The 25881-nt window shown below is 36.7% G+C and overlaps 2 protein-coding genes across 2 annotated transcripts; one reads left to right on the forward strand and one right to left on the reverse strand.

The window, feature by feature from the left end:
• The first annotated feature begins 12112 nt into the window (after positions 1-12112).
• On the forward strand, positions 12113-12823 carry LOC112086559 (ubiquitin-conjugating enzyme E2 4-like). The gene is made up of 4 exons (XM_024155529.1): positions 12113-12185; positions 12290-12417; positions 12523-12630; positions 12737-12823. The coding sequence occupies exons 1-4, from the start codon at positions 12113-12115 to the stop codon at positions 12821-12823; spliced, it is 396 nt and encodes a 131-aa protein (XP_024011297.1).
• Positions 12824-16680: 3857 nt separating this feature from the next.
• On the reverse strand, positions 16681-20179 carry LOC18018011. Its single transcript, XM_024155530.1, has 8 exons — positions 19232-20179; positions 18276-19109; positions 18068-18190; positions 18015-18021; positions 17869-17955; positions 17620-17671; positions 17425-17509; positions 16681-17343 (listed from the first exon to the last, which is right to left on the reverse strand). The coding sequence occupies exons 1-8, from the start codon at positions 20177-20179 to the stop codon at positions 16681-16683; spliced, it is 2799 nt and encodes a 932-aa protein (XP_024011298.1).
• Between the last annotated feature and the right edge of the window lie 5702 nt (positions 20180-25881).

Raw genomic sequence — 25881 nt, forward strand, 5'->3', positions numbered from 1 at the left:
GGTTAAGCCATTCCAGTAAGTAACAATACGAAAAAGATCCAGAAGATTCTTATGTGTTTTGTTTTCATTCTCCAATAAATTTGGATATGTTAATTTTCTGGTACATACACAAAGAGATATTTTGGACTGATCACCCACTATGTATCTTTGTGAAAGTATTTGGTTAATTGATTAAGAGTGAAACCACATTGATTCGTATTATGCCAACGAATATTTTGAGTTCTCCCCATTGTTGGTTTTGGTCAGAAACCAGATGTTTCCCATCTAAAAGTTTTGGATAATGTTGCTCCACCACATTGATCTAAGATGGGACCTCAAAGAGGAATATATGTTGGATATGAATCTCCCTTGATGAGTAAATGTATTAAGCCATCAAATAAGGGTAATAATAGCATTACAGACTGTAATTTCAGTGAGTCAGTCTTTCCAACAATTAAGAAAGGGGGGAGAAAATAGCAGCTGGAATATCAGTAAAAGAAATTATCTTAATCCTCAGAAAGAATGTGCACTAAAAGTTTGAAATATAATTTATTTGCAAAATTAAGCAAATTTGATGCTAGAGGCATTACTTGACCCTGATTAAGTTATACCAGCTGTGCTCCAATTAATATTGATGTCCCGGGGGGGGACAATATCAACTGCGATAGAGGCTAAAGATCGCATGAAGCGTGATAGACCTACTGATTCCAAAGATAAGAATCCTCGAAAAGAAAAAGGAGCATATTATAAAATGGCAAGGTCGAGGAAGGATTCTCTAGAAGAGATATAGACATGAGAGAGAGAGAAATCTAGGTACCTAGTAATGATAAGAGATTTCAACTAATTGAGACATGTCTGGAATGAATGGAATCAAAAGCAAATCGACGTCGATAATATTTTTGCATGCAATGAAGCAGTTGATGATGAGAAATGAGGATCAGAAACCGCGGTACAAAATATGTATTAAAAACGCGTAAACCGATGATTAGCCAATCATGATAAAGGCCGTAAAGGCAAAGATAAGGATTTGGACCAGTAGTCCGTACACTTGAAAGTGTAAAACTGGTGAAACATAAGTGGATCTTTATACGAAATATGAATGAAAGTGATACATGAAAAGATATACTTTCTTGTGGTGGACGCAACTATTTTACAGATCCTTTATCAGTATAAAAATGAGAGAAAGACTTGATTTAGTCTTGAAAGGAAATCAAATTGCAAAAAGCAATTAGAAGGATTAATGATGTTCTCAAGAACACTGGCTATTGGATTGAATTAAAGCAAATATGCTTCATGAGGTATACTCTTACAGTGGATATTATACAATAATCAATATACCCATGTGAATGTATCAAAAGATTATGGATCAATGGAATCTTTGGTTTGGACATAATCAAAACTCTTGAAGAGTTATCGGAAATCGAAATTTGAAAGAAGAAACTTTAGAATGACAAGTTTGTCTTGAAGTTCTCCAAATTGTAAATTAAAGAAAGAGATATTTTCTTAAAGATCCTTGTATGATTTTACATACAAAGTGCTCATACATAGTTGGTCTTGAGGTACCACACTTAAAATGATATTTGAGCAAGTTGTTGATCTCTTTCATGATTGAAAGATGTGCTTTCGTATGATAAGAAAGAAAGCCAACGTGATAGCTTTTACAAGAAGAGCATGAATAACTCGTATGTACAAATATGTACAATATGAATATGTAGAAGATTGTATGTAAAAGAATTTGGCATAAACATCCAAATAGAAAAAGAAAATATCCTCTATGCAAAAGGATGTTATGGACTAGAAATCCATTAACCTGAGAAATTTTGATAAGCATATGAGTGTATTAACCAAGGTTGTGCTTATATCAATTCCCTAAAGATGATATATGATTGGAATGCATCTCTGGAAGAAGATGCTTCCAAAGCGAGAAATATGATGATCTGCATGGTTGTACTCTTTTTCTTTCTCATGATTTTTATCCCACCGGGTTTTTCCATGACAAGGTTTTAACGAGGCAACAAGAACACGTAAATGATAGTAACCTAAAAGGAATGTAAATATGAAAGTCTATCACGACTAAAGAGATTATTAAGATCATCAAAAGCAAAGAAAAATATCAAGATGGATCATCTGGGACACTCGATAATTGCAGTGTATGTTGATGATGTAAACATCATTGGAACTCATATAGAGATTTTTCAGATAGTGGAATATCTTAAAAAAAGAGTTTGAGATGAAAGATCTTGGGAAAACAAAATGTGCTTGGGATTGCAAATTGAGCATCTAAAGGATGGAATCCTAATGCATCAAATGATATATACAGAAAAAGTGCTTAAAAGATTTTATATGGATGATGGACATCCCTTGAGTAGCCTTATGGTCGTAATATCAATTGATGTGTTAAAGGACACCTCTCTTCCTCGAGAAGACGATGAAGAACTACTTGGTCCTGAAGTACCATATTTAAGTGCAATTGAGGCATTAATGTACCTTGCGAGTCATACGAGACCTGACATATCATTTGCCGTAAATTTATTGGCAAGATTTAGCTCATGTCCAACTCAAAGACATTGGAATGGGATTAAGCATATATTTCGTTATCTCAAAGGAACGAAAGATATGAGTTTATTCTTTTCTAACCCATCCAAATGAGATTTGATTAGTTTTGCAAATGTTGGATATTTATCTGATCCCATAATGCCAGATCACAGACAGGATATGTATTCACATATGGTGGTACATATATTGCTTGGCGTTTTATGAAGCAAACCATTACAGCCACTTATTCTAACCATGCTGAGATTTTAGCTATTTATGAAGCCAGTCGAGAGTGTGTATGGTTAAGTCCGTTATTCAAGATATTCGAGAAGATTGTGGTTTATCAAAAGAGAAATAAGCTACAACAATTATGTATGAAGACAATGCTGCTTGCATCGCTCAAGTTAAGGAAGGATACATCAAAGGAGATAGAACAAAGCACATTCTACCGAAATTCTTCTTTACACATGACTTGCAGATCCGCTCAAGCGATAATTTAGCAGATTTATTTACCAAGGCGCTTCCAACTGCTACTTTCAAGAAGTTGGTTCAACTAATTGGATTACGACGTCTCAAGGACCTAGACGGAGGTACACATGAGGGGGAGTAAATGCGCGCTGCACTCTTTTTCCCTTAACTATGGTTTTTCCCACAGGGTTTTCCTAGTAAGGTTTTTAATGAGGCAGCATCTAACGCGCTTTACTACAATATTGTTATAATGGTCATCAGGGGGAGTGTTATGAATTATTAATTAGATGCCCATTATAAGGCCCATAACTACTATTGTATTTATCCCACATCGGAAACTTGTGGTGATGACTAGGTCTTTGTAATACTATATATATCTCTCATTATCCCTGGAATAAGACACACCAATTTCCTCTTTCTCTCGATAACTGATTTACAACAATTCTATATTTCTATAATTTATTATTATATAATATATATTGTTTAAGAAATTTTTCATCCCCTAGAAGTTAAGTCTCTTACAAAACAAGAAAAGATGCTAAGGTCTAGAAAATACGATGAAATGATGTTTTTTTTATGACTCTCCAAAGTTCAAGGCAGAAAACTTATATGAAAAGACCCTAGAATGATGAATTGGACAGAAGAAAGAATAATCGGAAAATGAGAGAGAGAAATAGGTCAGTCGGGTCCTTAAAAAACTATAAATTCGTAACAAGCTTTTTCAGATGGGCGTTTTGAGGTGAAAAAGAAAATAAGACTTTAGGTTGAGGGACTTCACGGTTTATGAACCACCGTTAAGTTGACCAGAGAATGGTCAAAAGTGAGACTTAGTCTGGGAAAGAAGGATAGTGGGGTGTTTAGAAAGTGTATTCTGATAACATCGTATTCTGACAACTTTTGTGGATCGTTTTTAAATGCTTTTCAAATGCTTTTTATTTCTTTTAAGTGTTTTTATTATGGTTTTCTAGTATTTGTAGTTCTAAGACTCTTTTCAGGTAATTAAGGAAAAAGGTGTGCATTTGGATTAATTCAAGCCGTCAGAAGTTTCACATCCTATGGAGACCTTCTCACTGTCTGATCATCCTCAAAATTGGGCTTAAGATAAAGGAGACAACTAGCTTTCAATGCAATTGGTTTGGAGACAATCCAATGGTTAGATCTCCAGATATCCTTGATGCACTGAAGATATGTTCTGCAGTCTCGCGAAGGAAGCAAGCGTAGAATGAAGATTTAATCTCACAAGCCAATCTCCACGGGTCCAGGAGCCACGACCGCAGAGAACACACTCTTGGCCACGGTTAGAAGTCTCTGGTCGCAGCCAAACCCCAATTCACCGTGGGTAGAAGCCTCGCGACCAGGGCCGACTAAAAGGCTGGCCCAAGACATCGTTTTAAGCCCAATTCGTCTTCTTTTCACAGAAAACCATAAGGACGACTGGACAGAGTTGAAGACCTATAAATATGTATCTAAGCAGACTTATTTTCGTGTGCCTCAGAAGAATCCCTTTTGGGAGCCACCAAATTTAGTTTTCTAGGATTTTTATGTTTTTATGTTCTTAGTTCTTAGTTTAGGGAGATAGAGATTTCTCTTGAACCCTCTTTATGTTCTACCTTTACTTTAGTTCAGTTTTTACTTTTATGCATCTTTCAATTTCGTTTTTACCTTCTTCATATTAGATTAGTTGTTTAAAGGATTTGAAGAGAAGTTTTCTCCGAACCTAGATCTCGAAATCGAGATGCTTCTTCTTCATCTCCTTGTCTCTTTTTTCTACTTCTTTCTTTTAGTTACCTTATGCACGTTTTTGAATGATGAGGTATGAGTTTAATGGCTCCATCGAAGGGAACGGAATATAATCGGTAGGGATCTTTGTGAGATAAACCAAGCTGAATTCTATAAATCTTTCTTCTAAGCTTATACTTAATGCATGGATCTAGCATCGCGAAGAGACTGATCTTGGTCCTTGGTGTTGCGAAAGTATTCATCCGAGACCAGATCTAGCTTGACAAGAAAAGATCAACCATAGGAGTGGAAACCTACCTACGGGCGAACTGTGAATGTTGACGAGTCTTATAAGCAAGCTTGCATCTTTTCCCTTCTAGGGCCAGAGTGGAAACTTACTGGTCAGGGTTGCGAGAGATAATTGGTTATGATCATGACAGTGGCGTATTCATACATTCGTGACTCGAGTTCAAAGAATTTACTAATATCAATTTTAATAGCTTTGTTTTGAGCGATTTGAATCGATCATATCCCGTAAACGTCTTTTATATTCAACAACGATTATTCACTTCTAATTTAGTTTTAAAATTCTTTTTAAATTCCTTTTTAACATACATATATATAAATCGTAAAACCTATCCAAAACTCCGTTTTTCGTCTTAGACTTCGTTTACTAATTCTGGTTATAAGGTTCTACAGGTAAAGCGTGAATTCTCTGTGGATCGATACCCTAACTACTACAACGCACTGCTGTACACTTACAGATATCTAAGGTTATAAATTTAAAACATGAAGCCACAAAGTATAAACCCTAGGCAGCATCATATTCCATGCCTTTTAATTTCAGAATTATATATATGTGAAAGTGAATCCCTTTTTAAAGTTTTATCTTACCCGATTTAGTATACCTGCTCGGATCCTGAGTTATCAGATTGACGGATTTGCGTTTGTTGATTGCGTCATGCATTCGTTTCCTACTTGATTTTTTCACCTACTTTTTTGGCTGCATCAGTTTGCTAGGAGGGAGAGCCTTGGTGCGTCCATATCACTATCAGTGTATGGTTCTGGTGTAGCGGTTCAGAAATGGTATGGTCTCTTCTCATACTGTCACTCTTTCTTGATGCTCCATGTGTTGTCATTTTCATCTATTATATGTAGGCAGAAAGTATTTAATGCATGATACATAGGTTTTCAGACATATGGGCTATGTCAGACACGTGTTCATATTCCAATTATCAATGACGGAAAAATTGAAAGTATCAAAATAACTATTTCAGCCGAAATATACTTCATACCTGGCCTAAGTCCCTTTATACCAGGGTTCGGGCTATAAGTATAGCCTTGCTCGTCCCAAGTATTTGTGTGGATTATCTTTCTCCTATCTCAACCTCACCAAATTATTGATCTTTGGTTGAGATAGAAAAAATATAATCACTCTCTCCTCCTAACTATTCAGTTTTCGTCTTCCTTGTTCATGACAGCTTAACTTGCATTGTCAAGTACAAAGAATTCAAGAACTAGTGGCCTTAACTGAGTTTTTTGGTCTGTAAAATTGAAGACCAAGTGCTAAAGCCTAGAGTATTTGGGCCTTAGAGCACAGTTTGACCCAGGGGATCATACCTTAAAAAAAAAACTCTGAAGAACATGTGACAATACATAATTTGCCTACGTAAGAAGGACTGTATTTTTTTTTGTAAACATATCTTATTATATAAAATAGAATATTTCAAATTTGTTAACTCATCAAGAACGTGACACGTGTGAAGTCAATATTTTTCCAGGTTTTCAATAGAAGTTCAGTGATTTAATATTTTTTTTCAGATATCATGTAGTTATCTATCTACTACGAATACAATAGTGGCCATGAAGATACTATTAGAATGATGATTCCAGCGGATATTTACGGATTTGACAATGATGACGAGACGATGGATATACACAACTAAAATCATGATGTATATTCTATAAAATCGATGACTCTATGGAGGGGTATAAACAACGTTGAAACCATAAGGCTGGGTATGAACGCCATGAAGAAGACTGGGCAGCCAGGTATAACGCCAATATTATAACGATGTGTCCAGTCTCATATGTGTTATCACATATAAATTTGAGGGAGGGTGTTAGGAGATCGAGTTGAAAGGAAAGTTAACATTTGTGTAACTAAAATAAGTAGATATTTTATTATTAAATATGTGAAGAATTTGTTAGTAAAATATGCTTCTGTATATATAAGTTTATTGGCTAATCAATAAAATTGAGAGAAACTATTATATTTATAAAGTTTCCTCTAAATAGAAAAATGCTATTTTAGAGGTAGAAATAGAGGTGAGTTGGATTTAATTTTTCTCTAATATAGAGTATAGAGACAAAAATAGAGGTGGTTGGAGATACTCTTTCAATGATACAGTTATTTTCTTAAAGTTGGATTTTTAGATCTTGTGATTTTGGTTGATGCAATGTGGTTTATCTCATAAGAATTTTTATTTGCATTATTTTATTTTGCCTTTGGTTATGGTATTTTGGTTTGGCATAAGAGTTATTGACAGTTTTTTTAGGAATAGTTGATTTCTAAGAGTTCAGGGGTTTTCAAATTTTCTTAATCTAAGTTTAGAATTTCTTGGAGTTTTTTTATATTTTTGGCTTTTCTTATTACGTGGGAGCTTTTTTTTAGGGTTGTTTTGAAAATAAGGACGTTTTTAAGTTTTAATTTGAGAAAATGGTAGTTTTAAGTTTTAATTGGTCGGGGTTGGGATATATTTGAATAATGGCAAACTTACCATTCTTTCTGAGAGAGAGAGAGAGAGACAGTGCAGTCTGTTCCTTAGAGAGAGACAGACTCAGAAAATACCGTGGGTCCCAGGCGAAGTCTACGTCCGGGCGCATAACAGGCGGGAAAAAAGCACTCACGCGCGTGATTGGGTCGTTTTTGGGCCCGATGTCGAATTTGGGAATGAAAATTCCAAAAAACCACCTTTCTGGGCCTCGGTTATGGGCCGGAAACTACCCAATTAATTACACGAAAAACTACCTTTCACATTCTCTTTTTAATTTTGGCGGGAAAATTGTGGTTAATTAGAGATAATGGAGATAAATTGGTAAAAATAAGAAACAAAGTACCCTAACCAAATTAGAAACCGTAGATTCCCTTTCCAGAAAATGTTGAAATTGAAGGGGAAATTATGCGATGATCAAGAGGACAACAACCACGGTTAGTAACTTAATCCTATTATTGTACACCCATAGATTTGTCATTGTTATTTTCGATTTTTTTTTCGGTCTGGTGTTCGCTATTTGCCAGTAGTTTTTTATAGATATGGTGTTCGCGAATTGCAGTGGATGCGTTCATTCTTGTTATGGCGGGAACGTGGATAAGGTACTATACAGGAGAATGGGATTTTAAAATGGACATATCTCGTCGTGGAAGGTGCATAAATTGCAAAGATGTATCCGGACCAGATGATTTGAGAAATCTGATTGCGCATGAGTTCGGATTAGACACGAGAGGTTTTTCGGTGGAGATTTCCTACTGGTTTGATGATGTTCTAGCTGAGCTTAATGGTGATGGGAGTTGTCCATGTGTAATAGTTACTCCTCGAGAGTATTAATTCCTCCTTTCGCTGCATAAGTCTGACAAGTCTGTGAATTTATTTGTCACATTCAAGGAGTCAGTAAATGGTGAAATGGTGAGATTGAAACGGAAGGAAAGTCTTGAAGTTCAAATTGCGAGGGAACGGCGAAAGTCCTTAGGGCCAACAAACTTCATTGCCTCTTCTTCGGCTGAGTCTAGACAACCCGATGATGAAGCAGATGATGAAGATATCGATGATTGTTTGCTGATAGCACATGCCGAGAAAGTAGAGGCAGAGGCCGCAATGAACATCTCCAAAGGTGTACAACCTGAAGTTGTCTCTGTAATTCATCCTCCAATGGGATTAAAAATGTCCCAGGAATCAGAGAAAGTAGCGGCTAAGGCCAGCACTAACACCTCCGTTAATGTAAAACCGGATGTTTCAAGTCACGCTGTCTCTGTTCACCACCCTGAGTTGGAATTAAAAATGTCCCAGGAATCAGATGAGGCGAGAGATTCGGAAGAGAAGGAAGCTGATGATGTTGACGATGCAGAATACCGATCTGATGATGATTATGATCCGGATTATGATTTTGACTGGTGGAATGATTACGTACTAGCAGATGGTAAGGGTTTCCATTCTAAACCTGGATTTGATGAGGATAAGGATGACTCTGGTAGTTCAGGCGGTTGTGGAAGTACTCGCGGAAGTGAGCCAAGTGATTCAAACCATATGGACAACTCCATTGTCTTAACGGAGAGTCCTATTCATTTTCCTGGAAGAAAGAGGACTGTATGTGAGAATGTTCTGGCTCCCCATGGAGATGATGATGATTTTGTGCAGACTCCGACAGGTGATGTCAGTTGGGGGCATCAGAATGGCGGTGCAGAGCTGAAGAAAGCGATTAAACGTACAGAACTATATGGATTTCCGGATGTGGCACCAGTCTCTGATGAAATGGCAGGGGATTTCGATGAACTTGATTTGTCAAATGAAGATGGAGAGATATGGGTTGGAAAAAAGTTCAGGAACAAGGAACACTTTAAAATCACGTTGGCCATCAATGCGCTGAAGAATATAGTGACATTCGAATTCAAAAAGCATGCGAAGAAGTACACAGTCGCCGAATGTCCATCAAAGATATGTGATTGGAGAGTGTTGGGGGGTCAAGTTGGCGAGTCGGCGTTGTATGAGGTGAGGAAGGCGTGTTTGAAGCATACATGCCACCCGGATACAAGAAAGAAATTTTCTAAACATGCTACTTCTAAAGTCATGGCGGCTCTGCTGAAGTCTAAGTATGAGAATGCAATAGTTGGGCCACGTGCGAGTCAGCTACCTGCGATTGTTCTCTCCGAATATAATATTACAGCCTCGTACTGGAAATGCTGGAAAGCTAAGGAGCTGGCTATATACTCTGCTCACGGAACAGAGGAGACTTCTTTCAAATTATTACCGATTTACCTCCATGTGCTCAAGTATGCTAACCCCGGCACCATAACGCATTTGATAACCGAGAGCGAGAGAGATGAAAAAGAAGGAAAATATATTACCAGGTTTAAGTCCGTATTTATGGCATTGGCTGCGTGTATATCTGGATGGAAACATTTGAAACAAGTACTTGTTGTTGATGGGACTCACCTCACTGGTAAGTATAAGGGTTGTCTATTAACGGCCAGTGGACAAGATGCTAATTACCAGGTATTTCCAATAGCGTTCGCCGTTGTTGATGCAGAGTCTGACAAGACGTGGAGGTGGTTCTTTGAGAAGTTGTTAGAAATTATTCCAGATTCCTCTGATCTTACTATTATCTCGGATAGGCACGGTGGAATTGCCAAAGCTAAAAAGAAATGGTATCCACAGTCACACCACGGTGCATGTCTTGTCCATATCCAGAGAAATGTTCACGGTAAATTCAAAGGTTCCGGTCAGAAAGGGTTGGTCGGAAAGGCTGGAGAAGCGTTCACAGTTTCTAATTTCAAGAAACTATACGCAAGGCTGAAGGATGTTGATTATGGTTGTTGGGAGTACATGGAAAAAATCCCTCTTGCGCTGTGGACTAGATCACACTTTTCTGGTCAGAGGTATAATATGACCTCCAGTAACATTGCAGAGTCTCTGAACAATTCACTATTAGCTCCAAGAGACAGTCCAATCGTTGCAATGCTGGAATTTATCAGGCGAATGTTAAGTAGGTGGCTTGAATGCAGCAGAGAGACCATTCAAAAGCTGGATGGTGACATTACAGAAGAGGTTGACAAGTTAATGAACCTGCAGCAGCAAAAAGCTGCTGCACTATCGGTTCAAGGCATTTCTTTGTGGGAGGTTGAAGTGAGTTCTGAGTTCGGTGTACGGAGGCTTGTTGATCTGGAAAACAAAACATGCTCATGTCTAGAGTTTCAGACATTGAAATACCCTTGCCAACATGCAATGGCCGCGGCTAGGCTTCGCCAAGTGGAATACAGCAGTTTGGTTGATCCAATTCTTAAGAAATCAATTTGGAGTGCAACAGTTTCTGGCAAAATCCTACCAGTGCCCGACCCTGACGACATTCGTATCCCAACAGAAGTGCGTGACCTTATTATTATGCCACCTAAGGCAAAGCGTCCATCAGGAAGGCCTACGACGAAGAGAAAACTTTCAGCAGCAGAGTATCCTCAGGTTAGTGTACACTAAACATATATTTTTTTCCCAGTGATACTGATTACTGATTAATGATTACTGATATAAGCTGTTGCAGGTTGCGAAAAAAAAAGAAACCAAACAAATGCTCGAGATGTGGAAATCCCGGCCATAACCGGGCAAAATGCAAGGAACCATTGGGTTGACCGGGTGTGGCTTTTGTGTGTGTCATGTTGCTTTTTGTGTGGGGATGTTGCTTTGTTTTCCGGGTTTGTTTCTAGCGTACACTATGTTTCCCTCCCTCTATTTAAACTTGGAAAGGCATGAACTATGTTATATTTGTTATGAAATTAATGATGTTTACTGGACAGGGTGTACACAGTGCGTACACCCTTGTCGGTGGACACAGTTTGTGGACACTGTGATCTCGCTTTGTTTTTTGGGTTTGTTTCTAGCGTACACTATGTTTCTCTATATTTAAACTCGGGAAGGCATGAACTATGTTAAATTTGGTATAAAAATGATGATGTTTACTGGTCAAGGGTGTACACCCTTGATGGTCAACACAGTTTGTGTAAACTATGATGGTGGACAACATAGGCAAGTTTACATCATATAGTGTATTTGCATTATGGCTTATTTATAAGTTTACATTTATATGGTGACGCATATAAATTTATGTGTATGGACGTTAGGGGTTATGTTTAGGGTTTAGGGATTAGGGCTTAGGGTTTACGATGTAGGGTTTTGGTATCAAAATAATTATCAAAGACATGGTTCTGGATCAAAATAATTATCAAAGACATGGTTCTATAGCAAAAAAAGAAAACATTATGAAAGACATGGTTCGAATAAACAACGGACAATGATCGTGTCTTTGAATTGAAATTGTAGGATAGGACAGCTCGAATAAACATTTTTTTCAAAAAGCAAGTCATTACGATTTTGAAAATTGCTTTAATGAAACCAGTGTATGAGGAATAAACGCGACCCAAAAAAATCAAATTGGAAATGACAAAAACTAATTAAGTACCTTTTTTGAAACATGTTGCACCGTTTGACCGACTCGTTTCCCTTCTTTAGTTTATAATGTTTTTCTTGTCGTCCTCTATAAAAACTGTCCCCTGCCTTCTTCTTTAGTGAAACAAGTTTCCGGAGACAGAAAAAGTTAATAACAGCAAAAGTTAATTACACAGAAACTTAATATTTACTTTCTAAAAATGTACTCTGCCAAAGTGATATCATTGCAATTGAAGGAAGTGGAGAGGAAAAGCAGTCCATGTTTCAGTACAGGTATTTGATGGTTCATTTGAAAATAGGGGATTAGTTTAGTTTTAGTTTTTCAGGATCGGTCTTTTACATCGTCTACCTAATTAGTGTTTTGCCGATTTCATTAGGACCTGTGGATGAGGACTTGTATCACTGGGAAGCTATCATAACGGGGCCTAAAGGTTCACCCTATGAGAATGGTGTTTTCAAACTAGACATTCACTTTTCGCTTGACTACCCTTTCGCGCCTCCTAGGGTAAGGATTGAAGCATATCATTGCTTTCTCAAATTGCTGTATTTTTAGGGTTTAGGATTTAGTCAATAAAGATTTCAATTACTAATAACACTGATTTTTTTTCAGGTGATGTTCAAAACAAAAGTCTATCACCCAAACGTTACAACTTATGGGAACATTTTTCTGAAGATGTTGAACCCAACTCACTTCAGTACCAACAACAGCATCAATGATGTATTTTTACATATGAAAGAAATAAATCGTTATTGTGTTTTATGGAATATAATATTAATTCCGTTTAAATAAGGGATTAACTGTGTTTACATGTATATGTAATCAGGTACTGACGGAAATACACCAAATGTTAACTGCCCCACAAATACGAACCCGTATACCAATGTTAGTGTACGTTTACGATCCCGTATAGATGTTAAAATTTTTATCTTAGATGTTCGGCAGAACGCTTTGCAAAAATGCTTTAGTATCAATGTGCTATTGTTAGATGTTGTGGTTATTTTCAAAAATAATATGAAGTTTAAATACAGCCTTATGTCCAAAAATTGTTTACAATCCCGTATACCAATGTTGGTGTACGTTTACGAATCCGTATACCAATGTTGGTGTACGTTTACGAACCCGTATACCAATGTTCGTGTACGTTTACGATCCCGTATTCATCGTTCTTTAAAAAGGTGTAATGTTACTTTATTTTCAACCTGTAGGTGTACGTCTATAGGTATACTGTAATAGGTATACATAAATAATTACAGTGAATAGGTATAGTGTAATATGTATACTGTAATAGGTGTACATAAATAATTACAGTGAATAGGTGTACATAATTAATTACTGCCCTAGACGAAATGAAATCCTGGCACTTTCATTTATGTATTTCGAATGGCTTAATTCTCCATATTTTATGTAAATGGTAAGAGCTATGATAAAATCAACATAAGTACTAAAAATATCATAAATCAACATAAATACTAAAAAACGAAAGCAGACAAGCAATTTCAAAAACATCAGTTGTAGTTCGAAACACTAAGACAACATAAATAATTAACGACACACGAATGCAACCAAATACTAAGATTACGGCTTTCACCAATCGAGCATGACCGGCCAGCTTGGAACGATGTTCCTAATGAAGCGGAAGAACCTTTGGGTCTCTTGGACCCAGAAACAGGTTGTGCACTTTGGCTGCTTAAAATCTTTTCTAAACCACTGGAGCCGGTAATTGATAACCCCGCACTGACAGGTGTACAGCGCAAGGAATCTCGGATGAAAGGCAGCCGCTTTCTCAGTGAAATCCACTGGCAAATCGAAATTCCATCCATGTGGAACATCGGCCAGCAACAACCGGCTCAACCTCCACCGGTTTTGCACCGTGAGCCTGCCCAAATACTCCTCTGCATGGACGAAGTCTTCCGGCACAGCTCTGAGCCACATCCCGTACACAAAAAGGGCTCGGTCGTAGCCTCCCTCCGCAGCAACCCTTATCAATTCCACGCCTTCACCATCGTGGAAGAAAAAGTAGGCTTGCATCCCTCTGTCGAAAATAACCCCTGGATTACCCGCGTCATAGAATCTCCTCATCATTGCTGGGTAATGTGGAACCGCCGCTGGTTCATGCACGATTTCGGCGGGATTAATGGCTCGATAGAAACCCCTGCTTGTGCCGATACGGTTGAAACGAGAACAAACAGCACGGAGGCGGGCTATTTCCCTTATAGTTGGGTTTGTAGCGGCCAGAATTTGTTCCAGCAATTCATCAGGGAGTGAGTGAAGATAGGAAAAAGCACCATCACCACCTCTGTTTCTCCTTCGAACCATCGTTTATTTCGGTGAAAAGAGAAAAGATAAGAAAATGTAATGAGGAAGAAGAGATAGGATTGAAAATGGTTTGAAAGAGGAAGTTATGATGGTTCTAAGTAGGCAGTTATGGTGAAGGGATTGAATTTAAAGAGGTAGTAGTGCGGTTTTAATAGAGCCGAATAGATGTCTTTGAAGAGAGACGTTGAAAAGAGACAAAAATGTGTCTTTTCGTTTACCGCCAAAATTAAATTACCACAATAAATACAGAGAATTACCAAATAAAAGCAAATTTCACCATTAAACTTTTTATGATATCTGAAAAGAGACGAAAATGTGTCTTTTCGTTTACCGCCAAAATTAAATTACCACAATAAATACAGAGAATTACCAAATAAAAGAAAATTTCACCATTAAACTTTTTATGATATCTGAGACAATAGTATTAGTATACCACAATACATTTATGATATCTGACACAATACTATTAGTATTTATGATATTATCGAAATTTCATTAACAACCCAGCCCTTTTTGTATTTGTTGGAAACTAAATTTCTTGTCATCATTACAGACGTTTTCTCAACATCACGTTACCCGAGATATAGAGTACAGATTGTCCACATAAACGAAATCATGCATATTTTTAAAAATATGCGTACAGAAATAGGTAAGGTGAGACTTTTAATAAGTAATGTCGTTTGTATATCCATCTTCTCTGAAAATTCCCACAAAAGAGATAATGTCGTTTGTATACTCAAATATATAATATGTGATAAATGTAACATTCAGGTGTACAAATTTAGGTGTACATATTGAGGTCTTCTTTTTTTTTTTAGTTATTAGGCGTACAAAGAGAGTTAAACTGAGACTTTAAAGATACAAGAGAATGGTTCTCGAGAAAGTGAAACTACCACCCACCGAAATTAAACAAAGTCAACACAATTAAAGTATACATAGATAGAAAGGAAAACAAAGTACACCTACATACATACATACATACGTAGTAGGCCTAAATAAAAGATTAAATCATAAAGTACGAAATATGGAATCTAATCGATTACACACCAAGGTGTACACAACGCAGGTGTACACACCAAAAATGGTCACCATTCTTCCATTGACGGCCCAGAACGCGTTGCATACCAAACAAATACGAAGAAATTTTGCGTTTCTTGTGCCCAGAAACACGACGTGCACATGCTTGGCCCCTTTAAAAATTCATCATGCCAATCAAGTTGAGCATTGGCAACACCACAGCGACAAGACCAAAGTGTGGCAAACTGAGCATTAGTCTCAAATCTCCTCCTCGAAAACTCTTCAGGCAAATTAACATAACCACGCTCACCTCCATCAATAATTTTCCGAATTATTCTCCTCATTGCCCCCCTGCTTAGTTTTGAAAGATACTCTAAACCCACGGGGTCTTCGACCACTGCTTTCATGTACATGTCATACATGTAAATACCTGTTTCGTATCCCATATCTGCAGATTCCTTGATGAGTTTTATGCCACATTTGTCTCCACGGCAGAAGTAGTCTTGCATCCCCTTCATGAACAGCAAACCAGGATTGCGTGCGTCATACATCCTCCTCAACAAGTTGGAAAATTCCCAAAACGCGATAAAAGGCATATCGAAATCTTTGGGAATAGGCATCTCCAATTCCACGGGATCAACCGATGCGAGAAAATTTTTGGTTAAAGTGCAGGCCTGGAACCGTTTGCAAACTTGCTTCAATGTGAAAATTTGTTGGACGGAGTTGCAACTGTATGCGAGAACCTTCTCCAATAGTTCGTCGGGAAGCGCCATCAGAGGGGATTGACAATCACGGATATCCGCATCACATCGCCCTCTCTTTGGTGCCATAGTTAATTTGTAAGGTTCAATTGTGATGAAAACGGTTGTTTATGGAGATGGAATAACTGCGGTTTAGGATTTGTGAAGCGGAACGGTTCTTTATGTTGCATATATATAATAATAAAATAAGCCCACTAATTGAGTGTGTACATTAAATGCGGTTTCCGTTAAGATTGTAAATGAGTTTGTAAAATTATTGCATAAACCAAAAATTTCCTTGTTGTACACCCAGTTGATGTACACCTAAATGGATATTGGTGGTGTACAGGTACATATTTCGGCTGGAACAAAGTATTCATACACCAATTAATAAATACTAAAATAAATTGAAGTATAAACAAATTTTTCTTTATGTACTCCCATTTGATGCATATTGGTGTACAACTAAATGCTATTAGGTGTACGGAAACGCAATTATTAAAGTAAACTAAATTATAACCAAACTAAATAATTGATACACCATTTAATAGATAGTAAAGTAAACTAAAGTAAACTAAATTATAAGCATATAAATTATCAAATAAACCCACATCCTAAACATTATAAAACACATAATCCAACAAATAACCCTTCCTTAAATTGTCAAGTTCAACATTAAACTTCAACATTCGTCCTAAGCGTTGGCAATAGCCGGATTCCCGACAAACTCTTCGTATGAGTCGATGGCGTATTTCTCCCTTAACCTGTCAACGTCATCGTTCGTTATCAAAGCCATATCCTCCACTCCAAGCCCTGCAGCATGCATCTCTAAGAATTTGGCTGCACATGGCCCACAGTCACCGGATCTTTTGTTCTGATATATGCCCTCCAAACGACTCCATGTGTAAGGGGTGGTGCGTAGGCCTTCCGTTAATTTGCTATCCAAATAACGCTTCAATATAAATGGCATACTTTGACACACGGGCGCCATATACTGCTCCACAGCCGCTTCATCATTATGACTGATGAATGAGTCCAAAATCTTTATGTTGCCCGTTTTAAAGTCAATTACAAGGCCCACCCAATGCTCAGACCCCCAGTTCATCGGGACGTATACAATGTCCACAAACCGTATAAACATTTGCCTCTGCCGCTGATTAGCCCACTTTGCTGGTTTTCCCAATACAATGCCCTGAATGGTTTTCCCCCAGTCATACTGATTTTTGTCTCGCGATATGAAATCGTTGTAGTAGTTGCCGATGATGGATATGAACAAGGTGTCTACAAATGCTACCCTGTCTTTCAAGTAGATTTCCCCTCTACGTCTCCAAAGCATGGCCATTATGACTTGCATGTGCTGACGAATAACAAAACATAAATAACATATATTACAGATAATTAAAGATTGAGTAAGTACTAACTATAACTATATACTCACCATCGTGTTAACCCACTCAGTAGGCTTCGCAATTTGTAGGAAGAATTGATTGTTCACAGTATGACCAGTGACAATGCAAAAGTCGCTGTAATGAGAGCAATTGGTAATTGATTAGAATGAAAGTTTAAGGATAAATTGCTTTCAATACGATATAACTTACATGTTTCTTTCACGCGATAATAACTAGTGAAATGCCTTGAAGTGGTCTTGTTCAACGGTTTCGAGTGGTTTGTACGCAGCTTTCGATCTGGATACAAATAGAGCTTTCACCTTTGAATCAGCGGTGTAAATATCTCGAATCTTGTCCGACCGTACACGTGCGCGTTTTCCTCTACCTCTTCCTCCTCTTCCTGTTCCTCTTCCTCTTCCTCCTCTTCCTGTTCCTCCACTTTTTCTCCTTACACCAGACGATCCCTCAACTTCTTGTGGGGGGTTTAGGAGTACAAGGGGTCTTCTGCGAAGCATCACTTGCATCCTCAGGCGCAGTATGGTAATCTTTCCCCGTTAATGAGTCGTCCTCATTAGCCACAGCTTACAAACCACAGTAACAATAAAGCGTATAACATATCAATCGTATACCTAGCGTATACCTAAACACTACTGTATACACATCCATATCATATGAACAACTTTAATGTCTGACCTCTGCATCCTGCGCATCTGTCTGCGCTTCATGTTTCTTATATGCGTAGCTCAATGGGTGAGGAGTCTGAGGTTTGTAGACTACTAAGGGGCCTGACACCAAATTTGTTCTACCACCATCCACCTGAATAAGTCATAAATAACACAGCACAATACACCCACGTTATGAAACTTAATAGAGTCAGCTGCTGACTAAACAATTAGCTCACCTCGTTGAGGCCAGAAGGTGGATCTTCATCCAGAATGACGAAGTAAGGAGGTGGACGAGTTGTTCCTGAATTGGCTTGTCCCGGTTCAGGGGTCATCGTCGGAGCTTCTGGAGTCTTCAAGTACGCATGGTCCCTGGGAGAATAATGGTCCCCGCCGTAGTAAGTAGATGTCCCTTCTTCATCATCTCTTTCTTTCTGGTGTACACCATCTTCGGGGTGTACACCATCATTATGGCGTACGCTAGATTGTGCCCCATCATAACCTCCTTCTTCACCTCCATCTTCGGCTTCGTCTGCATCTTCATCCGGTTTTGATCCATCTTTTTTTGTGTGCTGTCCTTCGTCATCCTGTTCCCCTTCTTCTTTTGACTGGTGGACATCGTCATCTTCTTCGTCCTCTTGGTATACGCCCAATCTCTTGTTCAACTCGGTCTTAATGTCAGGAAGGAGCAAAGTATTCTGACGTACTATCCATCTTTTAAGCTCTTTAATCGGTCCACTTTCAGGGGATTCATCTTCCGATAGATTAGAAGAGTTCTTGCCCCTGCCTCTCTTCCTCTGCATGGGACGTTTTTCAGTTTGATGAGTTTTCTGTTTCTTCTTCGGTCTGGTGGATGGCTCAGGTTCCTGTGCATTGGTAACCTCGTCCTCTGCATCACTAATATCCACGATAGGGGCCGGTGCCACTGCAAAATCCGAAGGTGTGAATTTGTACCCCTCCGCCATGAGTTCCTGCATGAATGCAACTTTGGCATCCTCTACCTCATCTCCCCAACGCAATTCATTCTGTTGGTCATTCTCACCATCATCCAGTACCATCTGTTTCACAGACAACTAAGACAAAAAAATACAATTGCAAAATTACCAACCAAAATGACAGAGCACTTATCTTTTAAGACAAGTACTACAAAATAAGACTACAAATAGTACTAAATATAGTACTACAAATAATTTACCAGAGGGTCGGATTCCACGGCATGTATGTCCCCAAGATGCAACAGTGTGATAACGTTTTGACAGCCTTCGGGATCTTCAAGGAATGTCTTCAAGTTATCAGGTTGAGGAATTTTGGAAACCAACATTGGTATACATTGGAGGGCCATGAGTTGTAGTGATAGATGGAATCCATAGCATGCACTGGTTTTCTGTTTAAGTTGACGGCGTAATCGTGTTACAGGATTCTCCCTTTTCTCTGCATTCGTGATTGCCTTCGGAGCTTGAAAACGAGATACTGTTTTGTTAAAGGATACCCTCCCCCATGGATACAGCATGAACCTATCCAAGTCAGTCAGCATCTCAACGTATTTCTCGGTGAGGGCCAGATTTTTGCTATTGCAAAACAGAACACCGTCGACAAGAACGATTAGGGCCAATGGAAGCCGTTTCCAGCGGGGTAGATCCGGGTCCTTTAGCATTTCAAGCACATCAAACACGTTCATCGCCTTCGCTCTTCCGAACAGGTCTTTCCAGATTCCTGTTTTTCCGACATCTTCTTCTTCTGTGCTATCAGGTTCGGGATTGCAATTCAATCCAGTGATTTCCTTGAACTCCCGTATCGAATATCTCAGAGGTTGTCCACCGAAGAGGAACCAAATCTCGTGTTTCTTCGTGGTCACAAGTTGTCGTGATAGAAGGGCATAGACAAGTTTGGCGCTGTTGCAACATCTTGCAACAGGTAGATGGAATAACTTCCCAAACTGGGAATGAAGTAGTTTCTGAAGATCTTCAGTACCCTTTAATGCCTCGACAAGGAGGCCAATGACATTGGCCTTTGAATATATGTTCAACCGAGCACCAACGGGGTAGCAACCATCGCCGAGGACTCTTTTTGGTAGTTTTTCCGAAAGGTTATTTGAAGCTTCTCCATCTTCGATACCTGTATTTGAAGGTTCTCCGTCTTCCATACCTGTATTTGAACGAAAACAACAATTCCAAAATGCACGAAAAGATATAGTATTCTGGATAAACAGTAAAATGCGAACCCAGGGAAAATATTTGAGGAAAAGGAGTTCGAAGGAGTTCGAAAGAGAGAACAAAGATGTGGAAAAACTACCCTATTCGTATGGTCTCCTATAAAAACTTCTGTAACTGTTTCTAGATGATATAAGAGTAATCCAACCGTTTGAAATCAATATATAGACATAAGTACTACAGTTCATAACCGCCAATACATAAATCAAGCCAATCAGGCGCCCCGTTTCAATCTTAATCTTAATTTCAATCTTAATTTGAATTACAAACCGCCAGTACAGTTCAGACAAGGTCGAAGTTCATAAATGTAACTTACTTTTAGAATTCTGAGCAGGCCATTCTAGGAAAAGAGGAGCGAATTGTACTTTGGCTCTACACCGCCGGCGTGGATTCAGACGACTCGAGTGAATGGAATGTTCAACCCGGTCACTCCGTCGCGGTGGCATGGGCGGCGAGTGGTCTGTCGGAGCTGTCTTCGAGTTACTCCGGAGTGCTCGCCTCGAAACCGGAGGCACGGTGTTGTTCCGCGTTAACGATTTTTTAACTTTCCGCGCCATTACAACGGTTAATCGGAGGCTAATCAGAGCTGGATTGCCAGAGATGGTAGATAGACGACGTCCAGATGTGGATCCCAAATTAAATTTTTAATTTAAATGTTGGGGTGTCGATAAATTATACATTTCGTTTTACTTCGGTTTATGCTATTGGACTTCGGTTTCAAATTTTGTGTAATCGGTTTACCAAATCGGATTTAATCAGACATTTTTAGTTATTTTACTTCGATAATTGCAATTTAGAAAATAAAATTTGCCTAAGGGCCCTTGTGGGAATACAAACAGTAAAAATAGCCCTTTCCTTCTACGGTTTTCAAAACATCCTATTCCTCAAATTTAAAACTTAAAAACATCCTATTCAGCAATTTTCTCTTTTTTTTACTACTATGAGAATTTATGTGGAATGTGAGTTTTTAAGTCATTGTTAATCTGATTTATGGATTGTCCAAGACAAGGAAAATTATTTTTGGAGTTGCAGGAGTTTGTGCCCGTATGATGTTATTATTCCCTTTTTCAGACCAAATATGAGCTGATGTTCCATCTCTATTTTCAAGAATGAAGTTTCATACTCCAAAGGAGTTTGTTGACTTGTTTGTCCGTCCTCAACATAATGTCCATGACATAGGTGTTCTGTTTGTGATTCCAGATTTTGCCTTTTACATACCACCTTTATCATATGGAGAAGTATTATATAAGAGATAATTTGGAGAGAACCATCAAAACTTGACTATAGAATAAGTCTGTAAAGCCCGAAAGAAACACTCTTTAAATTTTGATATATTCTCTTAGAATATTTATTTTATATATTTAGGAAAGTTTACATTATGTAAGTATTAGCATTATATTAATGTTACTACTATATACAGTATATACATATATCTTATGATCTCATATTAAATATAACTCAATATTATATATCCTATTCTATAATATTTTAAATTAAGTTTTCTGAACTTTCTACTCAAAACTAATTGACAATAATAAGTGGATTAGTCCAAATTCTTTATATATTAGAATTGGTTTCTCTAAACTTCTGATGTGAATTTCTATCTATATTAATTTTGTTCAGTTTGCTGTAAATTTATTTGCTAATTAAAACTTAAGGTTGTGCCGAATAGTAGATGCAATTTTCTACTTTTCAAAGAATAAGATTTCAAATTGATTTGCAAATTAAGATTATACATAAAGTGTAAAATAATAATTGTGAAAATTCCTCAGACTAACCTTTAAGGTTAATGAAATGACAAACCTAACCTAACATATTGAAGGGCTTACTAGACTAACCTTATAAAGTTGGTTTAAGTCAATTTTATCCAGATGTTGAATATTATTACGAAAATGCCATTGTGATTTTTTTTTTTATAAATTTTTTTTTTTTCAAAAAAACTTTAATTTCGAAAAAAAAATTTTAAAAAATCGAAATTTTTTTTGACGAAAAAAAAAACATTTTTTTAAAACGAAAAAAAAAAAAAAAAAAATACAAAACCAAAAACTAAAAAAAAAAGGGAAACCCTAATTCATCTTCTTTTCTGTCTTTCTCCTGCGCCGTTTTTTTTCTCCCATGGAGCTGCTCTTCTTCTTAACCTTTTTATTCCTCTCTTGCTCTCCTCTTTATCTTTTCTTTTGTTTTGTTAAATTTTGTTGTATGAATATGTATTCTTTATGAACTTCAAAGCTTCGATGTTTCAGATCGAGAAAAACACAACTAGTTCTACCGATTTTTTGTATCAAGAAGCCTCCAACGTTTCCAAGCTCGGAGATCTAGATCTTCCCATGGTTTCTACAATTCATTCTGCTATTATGTGAGTTTTTTTTTCATTTTTTCGAATTCTTTGATTTTTTTCTAGATCTGGGTTTTTGGATCTAATATCAACAATAAACTATGGAGATGTGGCGGTTGGCGGTGACTCTTAAGCAGCATTCTCGCTGCGTCGCGCACAACCGCAGTGGATAGACGTTGTTTCGATGGAATGGTGGTGTTGTGGAGGTTGTCGGCGGCATAAATTTTTTTTTTCAGGTACGTTTGGTAGATATATTTGGAAATCGATTTTGTATTTTTTTGGTTGTAAAGTTCATAATGTGTGATGGTAGATTTATTTGAAAAACGGTATGTAGTTTGGTAGATTATTAGTTATTTGATGGTAGATATATTTAGAAAACGAAATGTGGTTTGGTAGATTTATTAGTTATTTGATGGTAAAATTATTTTAAAAAACGATGTCGTTTGGTAGATTTATTAGTCATTTAATGGTAACTTATTTGAAAAATGATATGTGTTTGGTAGATTTATTAGTTATTTATGGTAGATTTATCAGTCGTATATATTTGAATTTTATATATAAATAACAATATTTGTTTATTTTTTTCTGACAGATTATGGGCTTTGCCATGGTGAACAAATCTTTGATGGGATATCCAACACCGATCCGACATGTTTTACTATGAATTGTAGATTTACATTTGGTAGATTTGTTTTGAAATGATGGTAGATTTATTATTAAATTGATGGTATATCTATATTTGAATTTGTAAAAATGATAATTAGATTTTGAATGATAATATTTTTGTTTTCAAATTATATTTGTCGTAAAACATTGATCCAGACATTTCACATTTTTATCACATTTGCTAGTAATGTTATTATTCAATTTAATTTATTTCTTTACTTTCACTATGATGTATATCATAACTGAAATCATTTGACATTGTGATGTTGTAAAAGTTTATGTAAATAGAGTTAAATGTAACAAATATTCAAAAATAAAAATCAAAAGATCATAAGTTAAGAGAGGGTTATTACAAATATGACATATATGTTCAAAGTTAATATGAAAAGCAAAGTTATCTTAGAAAAAAGATATATCATAGAAGAAATATTCATGTTAGAAATTTTTGATCATTGATTATGGCATCTATATCGTAAAGACCAATACTCATCTGTGATCGAATCACAGTTAACCGACATAATCTTAACAAACTCATGCAAAGAAAACGTCAATGGTAACAAAACCAAGTCAAATATAACCATGGAACAAGTCTACCATATGTACGAAACCTGTTTAACATACAACATTCCAAAACAAGTCTACCAAACCGCTGGTTTTTTCGTAGATAGGAGAATATATTTAGGACAAAAAAATAATTTCAATCCAAAAAGTCAAATGTCTGCCAAACATTAACAACTAAGTCTACCTCAAGCATGGAAAATAACTCTACCATAGAAACAAGTCTACCATAAGCACCTCATATGTCTACCAGATCAAGGTTATCTTTGTAAATACCAAACTTAATTAATCTACCACATGATTATTATAAGAAGTCTACCATATGTACAATAACTCTACCAGATTACATAAACTCTACCAAACTGACAAACAAATCTACCAACATTCTGTAAGTCTACTTCATGTAGCAAATAATCTACCACTTACCGGAAGAAATTTTATTTCAATTTAAATCTACCACACAACAAACATATCTACCACAAAACAAATAAATCTACCAACATTTTGTAAATCTACCTCATGTAACAAATAATCTACCACTCACCGGAAAGAATTTTACTTGAATTTAAATTTACCACAAAACAAACATATCTACCACAAAAGCAAAAAATCTACCAACTAAATATAACTCTACCATGAAACAAATATATCTACCGTCACATATTGACAACTTTTTTCACATAAGTCTACTGCTAAAGGACATAAGTCTAACAACTTAGAAATTAAATCTACCTCATTGTCAATAAATCTACCGATAAAGTCAACTATGCGACAAAGTCAACGCTTTCTTTAACAAATCTACCAACACGTTTGACAAGTCTGCCATTCATAACAACAAATCTACCAAAACATAATAAATCTACCTCTCATCATCAAAACTCTACCAAGATAAGTCTACCAACATTTGTAAACTCTACCAACTCTCGAATAAATCTACCATCGACCTAATAACTCTACCGACAAAATTTTTGCGTTGACCAAAATTTGATAAGTCTACTGTCAAAGCCTGGTAGACTTATCAAATTTTCAGCGCTATATTTTGCCTACGTGGCATTAAAAAAGTAATGGCATTTTCGTAATTATGTTTTTTTCAACAAAGGCTAAAAGGGTGTTTTGGGTATGCTAGGTTAGTTTTGTAAAAAAAATAAAAGTGCGTCAAATAAGTAATATAGATACTTTCTAAGGTTAGTGTAGTAATCCTCCCATAATAATTTCTTCTCACGAATAAATAGTGTACTTTGACTAGATTTTAAAAAGTCAAATATTTGCCCCCCTCTCTCACGAGATTTTCATGCTCAACTATAAGACCGTTCGAAAATGACACAACGTCTACAATTATGAATCTTTTTTGTCTTTCCGACACCAGAATTATGAAGTCTTTCTTCAACACATTTATATGTGTTTCAGATTCCCGAAAAATAACGTATTTTACCAAAACTTTTAGTCTTAATTTTTTAGATATATAGCCGCACGCACCATTGTATACAAATCTCACCATTAGTAATGTTACTGAAGAAAACATTCAAATCTAGCACATCAAAATAAGTCTAACATTAACAAAAGTTGACAAAAAATAGTTTACCATTAACCAAAAGACAATAAAAACTCAAATCGAGTAGTTCTTTTTTTTTTGGGTTGCTTTCAGCTAACTACTTGTATTAAATCGAAGAATACAAGAAACAATAAGATTAAAGATTAAGAAAAATTTTATACAAAAAATGTAAAATTGAAGAAGAGAGTATCAAAAATCGGTAAAACTATTTATATGTACTCGTGCCCAAAATACCTGAGATGAAACACTAATTAAAATTTACGAAAATAAAAAAAAAGTACTAGTAAATCATGATAACATAAATAAAATCCATGAATAATTGGATGTAAAAAGGAAAAAAAAATTATTTAATGCGTTCTTTACTTGTTGTGTAAAAAAAGAAGAGATAAATGGGATGTGTGTTTTATAAACAGATCTAAAGCACCAAATCTGACGGTCCATAGAAAGACAAAAAAAAGCTTTAATATCTGTGCCACTAAAAAACTCTCTCAAGTCTCAACACTGAGTCACTGACACTAAAATCA

Source organism: Eutrema salsugineum, unplaced genomic scaffold, assembly GCF_000478725.1.
Source record: "Eutrema salsugineum unplaced genomic scaffold, Eutsalg1_0 scaffold_2, whole genome shotgun sequence".
NCBI lineage: Eukaryota > Viridiplantae > Streptophyta > Magnoliopsida > Brassicales > Brassicaceae > Eutrema > Eutrema salsugineum.

What these genes read in the sequence shown, in the direction of transcription:
- LOC112086559 (XM_024155529.1), top strand. Translation starts at nt 12,113, where the DNA reads ATGTACTCTGCCAAAGTGATATCATTGCAATTGAAGGAAGTGGAGAGG. An exon ending in CAGTCCATGTTTCAGTACAG is followed by an intron (nt 12,186 to 12,289) that starts GTATTTGATGGT and finishes CGATTTCATTAG; the next exon opens with GACCTGTGGATGAGGACTTG. An exon ending in ACCCTTTCGCGCCTCCTAGG is followed by an intron (nt 12,418 to 12,522) that starts GTAAGGATTGAA and finishes ATTTTTTTTCAG; the next exon opens with GTGATGTTCAAAACAAAAGT.
- LOC18018011 (XM_024155530.1), bottom strand. Translation starts at nt 20,179, where the DNA reads ATGGAAGACGGAGAACCTTCAAATACAGGTATCGAAGATGGAGAAGCT. An exon ending in CCGTGGAATCCGACCCTCTG is followed by an intron (nt 19,110 to 19,231) that starts GTAAATTATTTG and finishes TTTTTGTCTTAG; the next exon opens with TTGTCTGTGAAACAGATGGT. An exon ending in CTGAGTGGGTTAACACGATG is followed by an intron (nt 17,344 to 17,424) that starts GTGAGTATATAG and finishes GTTATTCGTCAG; the next exon opens with CACATGCAAGTCATAATGGC.